Source organism: Oncorhynchus clarkii, chromosome 7, assembly GCF_045791955.1.
Source record: "Oncorhynchus clarkii lewisi isolate Uvic-CL-2024 chromosome 7, UVic_Ocla_1.0, whole genome shotgun sequence".
NCBI classification, from domain to species: Eukaryota; Metazoa; Chordata; class Actinopteri; order Salmoniformes; family Salmonidae; genus Oncorhynchus; species Oncorhynchus clarkii.
In genome coordinates, this window is record NC_092153.1 from 16,696,724 (window position 1) to 16,712,836 (window position 16,113).

The window sequence follows — 16,113 nt, forward strand, 5'->3', positions numbered from 1 at the left end:
GTGATTAGTATGTTGGAAAACAAATGTATCATTGGGATTTGAACTGGCAACCCTGTGTGTGATGCCATTTGACTCACCTGCATACTCTGCCCACGGACTGACAGGGTTTCATCCATACAGATAGACTAATGCCCAAAAGCCTGTTTTAGCATGGGCAGCGCCATTGAGGCCTTTCACGAGTTTGAAGTCGTCAGCTAGGTGGGACTTCCTATGGGTTAAAGAAGGATCACATAATTCCATCCAGGTCATCGGGAGGGGTCAACCAATTAATTATACTTGTGAGGAAACATTCCATCACCAACCTTGAAAATTAACTACTTCAAAATGGAGATGGCCACAATGACCTCATATGGTTCAAATAAAGAAAAACACCAATTTGATGTGCAACAAGTCAATGGCAATTAACTAAATAGTTAATTTGGCTTTACATTTCCTGATGTGATCAGATAGGACACTGAGAAAATTAACATTTTCAGATCAAAAGATGAACTGCTCATTGTATGTTCTTGTTATAACCAAGCATGAACAGTATTGTTCGAGGTTCGTCTAAAGAATCACTGATCAACATAACTTTTACTGGTGTCAGAGGTACCAATCATTTAAACCAATACTATATTTGTTATATATAAAAAGGCAACTTCATTTTAAACTTTTATTGTGAAACCAATGGACTAAGCTCCACCCAGGCCTTTATCTTACAGAAACGCTAGTATGAACATAAGGAAAAACTGAACCACATACATGACAGCTGGTTCCAACACAGGCATCACTGACACGGCCCTCACTGGAGGCGACACAAGCAGGCTAACAGGCTCAGCCAATTTGAAAAGCCCAACTCAATGCACCCTGCCCTAAATATGGGGGATGCTGGCATGTAGAGTAGTTCTCTTTTCACCTCCAGTGAGCTACTGATGCATGCTGGTAGATAGTTTGATCTTGGAACACGTTACAAAAATAACAGTTGGAAGCACAGTTTTTTCACCTGCTATGGCAAATACAACCCCTATATTTGGACACTCACTGGGTTAGCGAAAAGGCAGGTTTGGGTCAAGCCCCTTCAGTGTCCTCCAGATTAAAACTCTGGCTTTAAGATCTAAACTTAAACCAGCTGTCTAGTGTAGCATAACAAAAAATACATTCCATCCGATTGCACATTTTAAACTGAACACTCCCGTTCAAAACTTACCAGTAACATTTATCCACAATGCTGGAGTTAATTTGATTTGCAGTAAGTGAAAAGATCAAGGTCTGAAAATGTTTTTATTGGCCTGTCCTCTATTCCCACTGAACATAACATTGAGGTGGTGGGGTTGACCCAAGAGGCTGGGTCCCTCTAATGAGAGCGTATAAATAGGGGGGCACATTCACTTCTAACATCTGCACTGGTCTGTCTCTTCACAGTCCTAAAATGGTGGCACTCTGCCATTGAGTTTCCATCCATCCTGCTGACAGCTGTGGCAGAGAGAGAATGGTGAGCAGATCTGTCCAGCAGCAGAGGAGAAACATGGTCCTATTCTGGCCCCAGTTGGCTGTCGGCAGACATGCAGGTCCCGAGTCCAAACAGAGTTTCATGATAACCAGTCAAACCAGCTCCACTACTACAGGACACAGACACCATGTCTACACAGCCTGGGTCACGGAAGTTCTCAACCTTACTACTGACAGTATCAGAACAGTCCACTGCAGACTCACAGCCGTGTCCTCAGTGTTGGATTGGCTTGCGTGACCTTTGATCTGTATAATTTAGGTGTAGTTACAGTTCAGAGAAACTTCAGTAACAGAAGGTAGTAACACAAAACACAAGGTAGATATCTCAGAGAGACCACCATGTAAAACTAGCTCCAAACTTAGTATCATTTTTTGATCAATTGTCTCCACTAGTGACACTTCAATGTGTCATCGCTTGAAAGTACACCTGGCATAAAAATAGCACTCATTTCAGTTGAAACGTTAACCAATAAAGCTACATCGCCTCCTAGTCTGAATTTGTCAAGCCAGTCAAAACTCAATCTGTGGGAGGGGATTTGAGACCGAGTGTTTGTTTGGTCAGTCACCATGGTTACAGTATTGAGGTAGAGATCTGTTCTCTGATGAGGACTAACATTTTCATGGGCTCTTCAGCCAGAAAGACCATGGTTTGCCTCTTCAAAAAGTCACTACTATGCAGACAGACAATACTGGCACTCTCACAGCACTTAAGCATCTCTGTCTTTTCCAGGCCTTTGTGAGCTGGTAGGCAGAGGAAACCATCTATGGTGACTGGACATGAAACAGGAGTCAGCTCACAGGAGCTAAACTAACAGCTTCCGCTCTCTCTTCCTACCGGTCTCTCGCACACACACACCTAACCAATTAGCTTATCTCCATCATACTATCAGCTTATCTCAGACCAAATGTGTTTCACAACATTATGTATCCTTGAGCACCAAATCAAATCTCACTATATTCTACAACCTTATCACGTGAAATCATTGGCTTCCCATTGGAGACCAGTCTTTCATTCATCAAGACTCACACCTCTCCTCAAGACTGGTGTAGTGGCTTTGCACTGATGCTCAGAGTCTAGATCGTAGGGCCGTTCCACAAAGTGACTTCCTGTTGCATCCCTTTGATATTTTAAGTAGAAATGGTGAATCAATATAGACATTTTAAAAGCCTGTTCTTTTCAAATGAAGTGCTCTTTAATATAGACCACATGGTAAATTCAATTAATCAGATTTTTATATGAATAAAGACTTAGTGGCAAAATTCAGCATTCGCCTCCGTCTTCCAAGAAGATTTTAACCCAGTTAACAATTTCTCCAGGTTTTCACCATATTGTTCAGCAATAGTTATTTTGTTGCTTTGACGAAGACATTTCTGAAGACTTTATTTAATGCGATTAGCGATTCATTTTAAGGTTACCAAAAAACCTGGTCTCTCATTTTAAAGGTCAACCCTGTTACGACAACTGAACTCTCACTTTAATATGGTGAAACTATTCCTTTCTAAATGTGTTTTTCTCCAAAAGAAAACATTGAACATCTAATAGTCAAATCATAGTGTAAAAGCAGGTGAGCTGGTTCTACTCTTTTTGGCCATTTTGTGGTAGGAGACGGAGTGGGTCGGGCAGAACACGTCAACCCTGTTACTCATAGGCTCATATCTTTTAAAACAATTCAATGTTTTGAAAATGGTTCACAACATACCTGAATGGATCGATCCCCTAACACAAGCCTCTACCAGCCTCGGACCAATCTACCGTCAAAGTTAACAATGAGAACAGAGAACTTAAACAGGGCTTCAATAAAACGTGTTATAACCATAGATCAGAACAAAAGCAAAGAGGTTTGAAAGTACCAGACAGCATCAATACGTTCAACTGAAGACAACAGAGTCAGTAATACTAAAGCATTGCATACTAGCTTTCTGGCAAGAACAACAAAGCTTCCCATAGCCCTGTTCGCTTAAAAATCTAATCTTTCCCATTTTGGTTTTTCTTGTGTCTCCACATTAGATATTTGAAAGCAAAGCACAGACACATTCTTTGCAATACAAGGAGAATACCACTTTTGGAATGGTGCAAAGCATTGCTTGCGCCCGATTCCTGATGGAGATGCGGGCAGAGCTTTGGCAAAGTTTGAGGCGATGGCGGCCGTGCCCTCTGGAACCTTTGCGGGTATGGGTACGGGGAAAGGGGGGGGGGGGGGGGGGGGTGTAGGAGGGACAGCGCCTGTTGTTCTGGTGAAAAGCGAGTCGCCAACGAACGGATGGGGGAACCCAGAATAGATCACATGGACTCAAACTCGTCGATGCGCTGCTTGGTGTTGCCCAGGCGGATCTGACGTAGGGTCTTGTACTTGTCTCTCCCGGCCTTCACGTTCTCCGCGTGAAGCATGTCATTCTGGGTCTTCATGGTATCGTCTATGGCTTCAGCCAGCTCCGAGCTCAACACCTGGGGGAGGAGAGAAAGGGAGAGGGTAGAGAGAGGTGGAGAAAGGGGGGGTAGAGAGAGGGTTGATTGATTGAAACCTCTCAATGACAGTTAACGCCATCAAGCAACTAAAGAAGGCCCTTTAAGGGGAGGTCATCAGGTCTTGAGGTTAAAGGTTAGAGGTCAGAGGGGACCGACCTGCAGCTGTTTCTTGAGGCGCTCGTTCTTCTGGGCCTCGGTGACGCGCTCCTCCTCGCTGCGCAGGTCCAGGGCACTCACGCCCTCCAGGGAGAGCTCGGCGGCATCCTCGGCGTGGTTCTCGTCCTGCTCCTCGTGCTCGCTCTCCGTGGAGCCGCCCGCTGGCGTCGACGGGATCGTCATCACGGTCTTCAGCTCCTCCTTGGTCTTCTCCAGGTCGTCCTGGGCTGAGATGGCCTGGGTAGAAGGGGAGTGCTGGCGAGTTATGGGACTTATTCTGGAAGGTGCAACATTATAGAACAAATCAGTACAACCTACAACTGACTGATTCTATACAGTGTAGTCTATATTGTAACCAGGACACAGTGTAGAACGTAGGGAGGTGGTTACCTTCTGCTGCCATTCAGTGGCCTCCTCTTCCTTTTTCCTCTTGGCTTCCTCCAACAGGGCTATTTTGGCGGTGAACTCGCCCAGCTCAGCGGCCAGTTGTTCCTGGTTCTTCATCTGGTCAGCGGCCTGCCTGGCCAGCTCCGCCTTGGCCTCCTCCGCTGCCTGTCTCTCCCTCTCCAGCCTCTCCGCCTCCTCCCTGGCTCTCTTCCTCTCCTGCTCCAGCTCCAGGGCCCTGCGTGTCTGCTCCTCCAACTCTGTGACCATGAACAAAATACACAAAGTCCGTTAGACAGTCTCAAAAAACAACCCTTTTCGCTGTTCGTCTTCCTCAAACCATGTCCAGCAGCACCCACAATTTTTACAATGTGACCAATGGGATGCTCGGTCAGCCATGATCTCACAAAAAGTGTGATTGACTTTAAGAACAACAACAAAACGACCTATAAACAGTGAGAGAGGACCCCCACACAACAGTAAAAACAGTATGGAACAAAAAAAGAAAACAACATGGATGTCTCTCTCTCTCAACACACCGCCCAAGTCAGTCTATACCACTGGAACACAATGTGGATGTCTCTCTCTCAACACACCGCCCAAGTCAGTCTATACCACTGGAACACAATGTGGATCTCTCTCTCAACACACCGCCCAAGTCAGTCTATACCACTGGAACACAATGTGGATGTCTCTCTCAACACACCACCAAGTCAGTCTATACCACTGGAACACAATGTGGATGCGTCTCTCTCTCTCTCTCAACACACCGCCCAAGTCAGTCTATACCACTGGAACACAATGTGGATGTCTCTCTCTCTCAACACACCGCCCAAGTCAGTCTATACCACTGGAACACAATGTGGATGTCTCTCTCTCTCTCTCTCTCAACACACCGCCCAAGTCAGTCTATACCACTGGAACACAATGTGGATGTCTCTCTCTCTCAACACACCGCCCAAGTCAGTCTGTACCACTGGAACACAATGTGGATGTCTCTCTCTCTCTCTCAACACACCGACCAAGTCAGTCTATACCACTGGAACACAATGTGGATGTCTCTCTCTCTCAACACACCGCCCAAGTCAGTCTATACCACTGGAACACAATGTGGATGTCTCTCTCTCTCAACACACCGCCCAAGTCAGTCTATACCACTGGAACACAATGTGGATGTCTCTCTCTCTCAACACACCGCCCAAGTCAGTCTATACCACTGGAACACAATGTGGATGTCTCTCTCTCTCAACACACCGCCTAAGTCAGTCTATACCACTGGAACACAATGTGGATGTCTCTCTCTCTCTCAACACACCGCCCAAGTCAGTCTATACCACTGGAACACAATGTGGATGTCTCTCAACACACCACCCAAGTCAGTCTATACCACTGGAACACAATGTGGATGTCTCTCTCTCTCTCAACACACCACCAAGTCAGTCTATACCACTGGAACACAATGTGGATGCGTCTCTCAACACACCGCCCAAGTCAGTCTATACCACTGGAACACAATGTGGATGTCTCTCTCTCTCTCTCTCAACACACCACCAAGTCAGTCTATACCACTGGAACACAATGTAGATGTGTCTCTCTCTCTCAACACACCGCCCAAGTCAGTCTATAACACTGGAACACAATGTGGATGTCTCTCTCTCTCAACACACCACCAAGTCAGTCTATACCACTGGAACACAATGTGGATGTCTCTCTCTCCCTCAACACACCACCCAAGTCAGTCTATACCACTGGAACACAATGTGGATGTCTCTCTCTCTATCAACACACCGCCCAAGTCAGTCTATACCACTGGAACACAATGTGGATGTCTCTCTCTCCCTCTCTCTCAACACACCACCCAAGTCAGTCTATACCACTGGAACACAATGTGGATGTCTCTCTCTCCCTCTCTCTCTCTCTCAACACACCGCCCAAGTCAGTCTATACCACTGGAACACAACATGGATGTCTCTCTCTCTCAACACACCGCCCAAGTCAGTCTATACCACTGGAACACAATGTGGATGTCTCTCTCTCTCTCTCAACACACCGCCCAAGTCAGTCTATACCACTGGAACACAATGTGGATGTCTCAACACACCGCCCAAGTCAGTCTATACCACTGGAACACAATGTGGATGTCTCTCTCTCCCAAGTCAGTCTATACCACTGGAACACAATGTGGATCTCTCTCTCAACACACCGCCCAAGTCAGTCTATACCACTGGAACACAATGTGGATGTCTGTCTCTCTCTCAACACACCACCCAAGTCAGTCTATACCACTGGAACACAATGTGGATGTCTCTCAACACACCGCCCAAGTCAGTCTATACCACTGGAACACAATGTGGATGTCTCTCAACACACCGCCCAAGTCAGTCTATACCACTGGAACACAATGTGGATGTCTCTCTCTCCCAAGTCAGTCTATACCACTGGAACACAATGTGGATGTCTGTCTCTCTCTCAACACACTGCCCAAGTCAGTCTATACCACTGGAACACAATGTGGTCGTCTCTCTCTCTCTCAACACACCACCCAAGTCTATAAGATCAGATGGTAGTGTTGGGAGGGAGGGGGTTAAAATAAGTGTTTCTGAGTGGACTTAATGTTTACCTGGTGCTGAGAACAGTCCTATAAGAAGTAAGAGATGAGAGTTTAGTACCGCGGTGCAGTGAGGACCAGTCTAGAAGGTTAGGGTCAGGTCCCATTGGCATACTGACCGACATTGACCAACCAACAGCCCCATGTAGAGCCCACATATCAACACCACGAAAACCCTCCAGGTGACGCCAGAGACAGGTTTACCTTGCATTTACAACAGTGCAACATTTGCACCTGATATTGCCCTGGGTCAATATAGATTTTAAACACAAAGTAAATATATAATTCCTCCATGGCAAATAAGAGGTGCAGATATTGCATGAATGCTGAATGAATGTGGTATTATAGAGTGTCTACACTTGTACAGAGACAAGAGGAAAGTTAGAGGGTTGAACTTCTGGGGAGCTGTGGGAAGACAGGAGGAAAGTTAGAGGGTTGAACTTCTGGGGAGCTGTGGGAAGAGGCTGACTGGTACCTTCCTGGGCCCTCATTGTCTGGTCCTCGATCAGCCTCAGTCTCTCCATCAGTTCGTCCTTCTCTCGCTCTATTCTCTCCTTCTCTTTCTCTGCGTGCTCTCGTTTCTTCTTCTCGTTCTCCAGCTGGGCTCTGTCAGGAATTGAGGAAGGGATATCTCATCTAACCGCCAGGAAATGAACCCTTGCAACGAAGCACTATATAGGTGTGTTTTTCATCGTCACCTCAAGTGATTTTGTATCTTATTAAAGTGTACAGTAATATCCAGGGTATCAAACTAACATGTATTGTACATGATGTCTTGTTAATGTCTGTATGTAATATCAACATTCTGGATATTATTGACTTTATAAAATATTCTGAAAAGGTGATGTTGTTTGCTAGAAAGGTTCAAATATACAGCATACCTGCTATGGAATGTCTCTACATAGGCTTTCATTTCTGTCAACATATAGCTATGACTATGAAAGTAAAGTAAATATCCTTGATAGCAATTTATATACAGTCTAATACTGCCCTCTAGTGGTGCTGATCCAGGGTATTGTCAGAAGGTGTGTGTCTGCGTTAGTGTGTGTCTATGTGCTCCTCCTGTACCTCTCCTGCTGTTTGTGGTGTTTCTCCTCTCTGGCCTGGGCCTTCATCTGCTGCACCTCGATGGTGTCAGGCTTCCTCCTCCTCATGTACAGCTCGTGGTTCCCCATACACAGAGCCAGGATCCGCTTGTTGATCCGCAACCGTGGCGCGTAGAACACAAAGTCCTACAGGGACACAGGAGACCGGGTTCAGGGGAAACCGTTAGGATGGCTAGGTAGACCATGAGATTACTATGTTTGACAACAGAGAATATGATAAACTCTTTAGAGTATAATTCACTACTACTTATTAAAGTGTTCTGGAAAAGGGATCTGTGCCTTCACATCTTGTTGTTTTAGGATCTTAAAGGAAAATCAGACGAAGGGAGACTTACTGGAGCTTTCTTGTCGATGGGTTTGATGACAAACTTCTTGTCGTTGAAGGAGATGTTTCGGATCTCGCTCCAAGGGAAGCCGATCTTTGGTGTCAGTCTGGGCGGGAAATGTAAGATATTTGGTAAATGATGCACACAAACAGTTTTCAATATTCAAAATTAAGTTGTATTTTGGGGTGTAAAATATTGTTCTATAAAAGCTGCCAGCAGATGGCGATGATAGGTGAGAGACGTCCAAATCCAAGTCAATTGCTGTATACTATACTGATCTGTGATCAGATTTCAGTCCTGCCAATGCAGGTCTCTACTCAAGAATGTGGCACTGCATTATTGTCTACCAGCTGATCTGAGGTCAGTGTTGGGAAAGAAAGGGAATGGGTCTGAGTGGCAGGACGGGAAACCATTTCAAAGCCGTGCCACAGTTGTGTCACATCCACAAATGAGGGGAAGAAAGGAAGAGTAACAGACCCTACTTACTCTCTCTTCCCCCACCCCCCTCTCCTCTACTGCTAAAAGTAACATTTACTCATCCTTCTCTTTCTCTCTTTTCTTCTTGGACATCTTTCATTCACCCCAACACTCAAACTACAGTTTGTAAAGTAGAACAACTAGGTGAAATCTGATTAAACATCTGCTTATCATTACAGTAGATTTCCAATAGGCCAGCCATAGTTCATACAGCTGTAGTAGTGAGACTGACTTGTCTTCGTGTTCATAGATGTTGAGTCCCAGGGCGTCCACTCCCAGCCACAGCTCTGTCCCCTTCTTGTTCTTGATCTCAAAGTAGTTGACTCCGTACATCTCCAGGTCCTGAGCTATCTTCAGGTACTCCATCATAGAGTCCTCTCTGGGGGAAAAGCACATCGTTACGTTTCTGACATGGAAATGTCTCGATGTGGTGGAACCATTCAGACAAATGCACCTTCTACGAGACAAAACACCTCTCCCAATAACCCTCATAAACACACACAGAGAAAGAGAAGGAAATCCACACAGACCTGAGCATGCCTCGGTGCTCCTCATGCCAGGTCTGTATCCGGTCCTCCCACTGCTCCTTGGTGAGCTTGTGCTGCTCCAGGACTCTACACAACACAGAACATTCCAGAGGAAATTTAAAAAATTAAAAAAACATTCCAGGATTCCTTGTTAGTATGTGGATGGTGCATGACTCCGGGATATCCCTGCTTCTGGCCAGTGGCCACTCACCTCTGTGGCAGCAGTCTGTCGTTGGTGAGGTAGCCAGGCTTGTGGCTGTCTTTGTTGTAGTCGGTGTACTTGGCCTGGACAGAGTAGGATGCCAGCAGCACGGCAGTCTCCGGGGGACAGTAGTTCTCATCATTCAAAATGGCCTCCTTCACCTGGTCAGAGAAGCCAAAAGGAGAGAGGAAAACAAAAAGGGAGAAATAAAGTAGAGGTCATGTGACCTCATCTCACCTTGCCCAGTAAGGTACTGAACTTAGGAAGGATTTGGCATCAAGACACCACGAGTAAAACAAATACTCTTATTTTTTTGTATGTCTGTTTTTGACTGTCAAGACTTAGAATACTGATGACTTAGAATCCTAGACCAACAATGAAAAGCCTCCCCCCCGACTGACGTGGTGTCATCACTGTGCGACAAAGACAGAAGCGTTGCTAGAATACCCATACTAACATACTGTATACTACATACTATTTGTATACAAAGATGAACTAACGGTATCCTTTCAGTTGAGTGTACTGTTGAAGCCACACCCATTTTCTGAAGAATTACATTATGGGCCCTAAAACCACAGAAATAGTGTCCACTGTTTGCATACTTCGTATTTTGGCGAATGTACAACATCCGGAAACTTTTGGCATACTATAAATATATATATACTATGACCAATAAGCATACTACATTCTCAATTTATGTCCCAAATAGTATGGTTAGTATGAGTATTGGAACACAGCTAGTGTCAGTTACCTGCAGGAAGAAGAGTCTCTGTGTGATCTCCTGGATCAGCTCCTCAGACACGTCCTCAGGGAAGAACTTGGCCCGGAACTTAAACTGCAGAGGGTTCTCCTTCTTTACGTCCTGGGCTGTCACCTAGAGGGGACAAGGACAACACCTTTAAAGCCCTGTACAGACAACAAAACCACTAGAGGTAGACTAGACGACTGTCAGTAGTCTGGAGTGTCTTCTATCGCCTTGTCTCCTCTCCCTTATCTGCACTGACAGGGGAAAAACGTGGCTGGCTAAGATGCATGCTCAGTAAGCATCCATGTTTGACTATTGAGATACTTGGGAGGATCTAGAAGCTTTACAATCTAAGCTTTATAAGCTGGGCTATAAAGCTAAATCATAGAAGTTGGTTATGACGCCATAAAGGTATGAACAAACTTATGTTATCTAATCTTATCCTAATTAGTGATAGGATTGGACCCTCTTTACAGCCGCTTACGTCCCAGACTCCGGGGCCTAGAATCAGAACAATTTCCACTGGAGACAGCTGTTAAAATAAATCCTGCTGTAGATCACCCTGACAGAACCACACTGCTCTACGACTACTGAACTAGTTCCAACAACACACACACACTCCCTCTCTCTCGCTGTCTTTTACAGGCACTTCAGAGCAGTTTTTTTGGGGGTCGGAGGGTCTTTGGCCTGAGTGTGACAGGAAGTCTGTGAAAGTGCACATTTGAGGCCCCCTGACCACAGCCTAATAACCAGCTCAAACTGACTGCCTGCTGGCAGCCGCTCTGGAAACAGAGAGTAAGAGAAGAGATAGAGAAACCAAGAGAAACCACGAGAGAGAGAATGAGAGAAGACACCTTTTTATTAAGCTTCAGCCACGTGCTGTAACCCTTGCTGTCCACGTACTGCAGTCCGAAGAACCAGACCTCTCGAAGCCCCACCGTCTTCACCACCTGTTAACATCAGACAATACTCCACCATTAAACAGTTGGGAGGGTGGGATTACTGAAAAAGGTCACATTTCTCATGTGAAAAGTCCTATAGAACGCAACATGCTAGCAACCATTTGTTTCATGACAAAAGTTCAGACTTCATGTGACTAGGATGAAAGTTAGGCTCACATGTTACTGTGTAAATAAATATACTGCAATGCAGGTTTAATTGAGAGGGGCGTTTTAGCATCTGCCTGGACTGGAGGCTCCTCGGCAGCGATGGGCCCACAGTGGCATAACTTCTCCAAAGTGGGCCCTGGGCTCACCGTTAACTCTTGGAGGGTGACTAATAGCCCAGCCAGTTGACACGCGGCAACAAGCTACTTAGATCCACTCTGTCTGTTAACTGCAGAGGAGGGCAATGAGGCGGATGGCCATAACTCCTGCTGATTCCCTGGAAATGGATTGTGCGTGTGCGTGTGTGTGTGTGTGTGTGTGTACTGGGAATACAAAACACACACTGTGAAGTGTAAGAAGGCAGCTGGACACACCGTCCAGGACAGTCGCCACCTGCCTGCGCATCAATGGTCTCATTCACTACAGTTCTTCAGCCCTCCTAAATGATCTCCAGTTTCTGTTTGTGAGAAAATGCTCTGGTACTGTTGATTGTCACGGCGATATCTTTAACATGCGTTACAGAGTAGCTTTACAGGCATATAGGGACCTCAACAGGGATAGAAATGAGGCTCGGACATTACAATTAGAGGTCGACCGATTATGATTTTTCAACGCCAATACCGATTATTGGAGGACCAAAAAAGCCGATACCGATTAAATCGGACAATTTATTTATTTATTTGTAATAATGACAATTACAACAATACTGAATGAACACTTATTTTAACGTAATATAATACATCAATAAAATCTATTTAGCCTCAAGTAAATAATGAAACATGTTACATTTGGTTTAAATAATGCAAAAACAAAGTGTTGGAGAAGAAAGTAAAAGTGCAATATGTGCCATGTAAGAAAGCTAATGTTTCAGTTCCTTGCTCAGAACATGAGAACATATGAAAGCTGGTGGTTCCTTTTAACATGTCTTCAATATTCCCAGGTAAGAAGTTTTAGGTTGTAGTTATTATAGGAATTATAGGACTATTTCCCTCTATACCATTTGTATTTCATTAACCTTTGACTATTGGATGTTCTTATAGGCACTTTAATATTGCCAGTGTAACAGTATAGCTTCCGTCCCTCTCCTCGCCCCTACCTGGGCTCGAACCAGGAACACATCGACAACAGCCACCATTGAAGCAGCGTTACCCATGCAGAGCAAGGAGAACAACTACTAGAAGGCTCAGATCGAGTGACGTTTGAAACGCTATTAGCGCACGCTAACTAGCTAGCCATTTCACTTTGGTTACACCAGCCTCATCTCGGGAGTTGGTAGGCTTGAAGTCGTAAACAGTGCAATGCTTGACGCACAACGAAGAGCTGCTGGCAAAACACGCGAAAGTGCTGTTTGAATTAATGTTTACGCTCCTGCTTCTGCCTACCACCGCTCAGTCAGATACTTGTATGCTCAGTCAGATTATATGCAACGCAGGACATGCTAGATAATATCTAGTAATATCATCAACCATGTGTAGTTAACTAGTGATTATGATTGATTGTTTTTTTATAAGATAAGTTTAATGCTAGCTAACAACTTACCTTGGCTTACTGCATTTGCGTAACACTCCTTGTGGAGTGCAACGAGAGAGAGGCAGGTCGTTATTGCGTTGGACTAGTTAACTGTAAAGTTGCAAAATTGGCTCCCCCGAGCTGACATGGTGAAAGTCTGCCATTCTGCCCCTAAACGAGGCAGTTAACCCACCGTTTCTAGGCCGTCATTGAAAATAAGAATGCGTTCTTAACCGACTTGCCTTGTTAAATAAAAGGTATATAAAACATTTTTAAAAAGGCAAATCGGCGCCCAAAAATACAGATTTCCGATTGTTCTGAAAACTTGAAATCGGCCCTAATTCATCGGCCATTCCGATTAATCGGTTGACCTCTAATTACATCATCATCCTCCTCCTCCAGTGTCAGGCTGAGAAGTTGCAGAAAATAACTATCCAACTATAAAGATCCCAAAAACAGTCCATCATTCAATGACCTCCAATGCACCCTCAAAACTACTGTTTAACCATGGCATTGTTGAAATGACATCAATGTAATTAATTGGGGACATTGTCTCCACTCTCAACTCATTGAGGTGGCCCTCGTGGGACAAATCCTTTGAGTGAACCATAGGACCAGGGCAGGCCCCAGTTTTACCCCAGCTAGCTAGATGTCTATATCATATGAATATTTCAGCCAGGGACATCAATATTGCAATGGGCGTGCTGCCTCGGCATGACTTGTCAGTCACAGTAATGCTGCTCCATTATGACAGGAGAACAGTACTGATACTATGACAACAGTAACAGACTGTCAGTCACAGTAACACTGCTCCATTATGACAGGAGAACAGTACTGATACTATGACAACAGTAACTGTCAGAGTAACGCTGCTCCATTATGACAGGATAACAGTACTGATGCTATAACAGTAACTGACTGTCAGTCACAGTAACACTGCTCCATTATGACAGGAGAACAGTACTGATACTATGACAACAGTAACTGGCTGTCAGTCACAGTAATGCTGCTCCATTATGACAGGAGAACAGTACTGATACAATGACAACAGTAACTGGCTGTCAGTCACAGTAACACTGCTCCATTATGACAGGATAACCGTACTGATACCATGACAACAGTAACTGACTGTCAGTCACAGTAAAGCTTCTCCATTATGACAGGATAACAGTACTGATACTATGACAACAGTAACTGGCTGTCAGTCACAGTAACACTGCTCCATTATGACAGGATAACAGTACTGATACCATGACAACAGTAACTGACTGTCAGTCACAGTAACGCTGCTCCATTATGACAGGAGAACAGTACTGATGCTATAACAGTAACTGACTACACATCAATCAGGACAGTGTATATCAAAATACTAATCTTCAATGATAATACTAACAAAAAGGGAGAAATGAACCTCATCCAGGAACAAGGTAAAGCACCCACTTGATCTTACGTTTCATACTATAGTTCTATTAGGTTTTATGTTATGTGAATTCTCTTGCTTACCTGGTCAAAGAGCTGTTTGCCAGTGGTGTTGGGCTGGATGGCAAACTCCAGCTCTGCATCCATGGTGGTCACCCGCACATTAATCTACAAAACAAGTTTGCATGTTATTTGCCAGTTGCATGTAATTTTCCATTCACTGTATTGCTGTACAGTAGGCTGTCAACTTTTCATGCGACACAGTCACCACTGTGTGCCGTGGTCAGCGTTTCAGAATGTGTCAGATGCAGCTTTATCACATTTAAAATGGTATTGAGTCAGCCATTTTGGTGGACATGAAATGAACAAACTCAATTTCAGTTTGTTTTAGTGCAGGAGACTGAACGCTCCTCAAGGGAGCAACAAAGGCCTTCCAGCAAGACAGAGAACTGAAGTAGTGTTGTGTGTGTGTTTGAATGGGCTAATGTAGTGCCTGTGTGTGTCTTTTTGCCCTCTCAGCACTCAGTGAGTACTCCCCTTCCTAGCGGCCGCCTCCTCCTCCTCCTTCCTGTGAGGCGGAGCAGAGGAGCGAGGCCAGCCATTGGCTGCTGCTGTCTGAGATGCACTAGGCTGGCCTGGCACCAGACCTGACACACAGCTGATAGAATAGGCCTGACCCCGAGGGCATCCTCCATGACTGACACACACATTCTCCATCCCGGTTTACCCAAACACACACACACACACACACACACACACACACACACACCCTCACTGGAGAGGCAGAGGGGAAAATAAAAAAAAGACAGTGCGATATGCAGAGCGAAAGATGATGCCGAGTGGCGGCCAGCTGCACTCCAATCCAGATAGTGCAGCTGTGGGCGACTAAGGTTACAGTACCTTAGTGGCCCATTGAGAGAAGCAGCTTCCCTTGCTCGCCCCGTTTCCTCTTTCTATCATGAATTACCCATGAAACCTCAGGACATGAACACAACACACACACATTCTCTATCCCCGTTTACCCCAACACACACATACACACACACCCATTACTTATCCAGAAAACGTGTAAATATCCAGCACAGTACTGTGACTCTCTCACAAAAACCACACTGTAGAGACTGTGCATCTGCCTCTGTCTCGCTAGCATTAATTAGCCATGAAACCTCCTGTATTCTCGCTCTGCCCCACTAACTATTCAGTATTCTCCAATGAAAGCACATGTAACTGGTGTGAAATGGCTAGCTAATTAGCGGGGTGCGCGCTAATAACGTTTCAATCAGTGACGTCACTCGCTCTGAGACCTTGAAGTAGTTGTTTCCCTTGCTCTGCAAGGGCCGTGGCCTTTGTGGAGCGATGAGTAATGATGCTTCAGGGATGTCAGTTGTTAATGTGTGCAGAGGTGTCCCTGGTTCGAGCCCAGGTAGGGACGAGCAGAGGAACAGAATATATACTGTTAGACACACATGCGACCCCTCTCCACCTGCATCCTAGTACAGCACAGAAAAAGGCAAGTAGACTAGAGCTAGAACTATGATAAGTATATCTACCAAACAAATCAAGTCAAATTGTATTTGTCACATGCAGCGAATA

General features: G+C 45.1%; 1 protein-coding gene across 1 annotated transcript in view; it reads right to left on the reverse strand.

The window, feature by feature from the left end:
* Positions 1–375: 375 nt before the first annotated feature.
* LOC139412975 (radixin-like) overlaps positions 376–16,113 on the reverse strand; it is a 38,311-nt gene continuing 22,573 nt past the window's right edge. Inside the window, exons 3-14 of the mRNA XM_071159908.1 lie at positions 14,605–14,688; positions 11,341–11,436; positions 10,493–10,615; positions 9,751–9,902; positions 9,543–9,626; positions 9,245–9,391; positions 8,545–8,641; positions 8,172–8,335; positions 7,579–7,709; positions 4,502–4,755; positions 4,112–4,348; positions 376–3,934 (exon numbers count right to left, since the gene is read on the reverse strand). Of these exons, the coding sequence (XP_071016009.1) occupies positions 3,770–3,934; positions 4,112–4,348; positions 4,502–4,755; positions 7,579–7,709; positions 8,172–8,335; positions 8,545–8,641; positions 9,245–9,391; positions 9,543–9,626; positions 9,751–9,902; positions 10,493–10,615; positions 11,341–11,436; positions 14,605–14,688 (1,734 nt within the window). The 3' untranslated portion in view covers positions 376–3,769. The remainder of the gene's footprint in view (positions 3,935–4,111; positions 4,349–4,501; positions 4,756–7,578; positions 7,710–8,171; positions 8,336–8,544; positions 8,642–9,244; positions 9,392–9,542; positions 9,627–9,750; positions 9,903–10,492; positions 10,616–11,340; positions 11,437–14,604; positions 14,689–16,113) is intronic.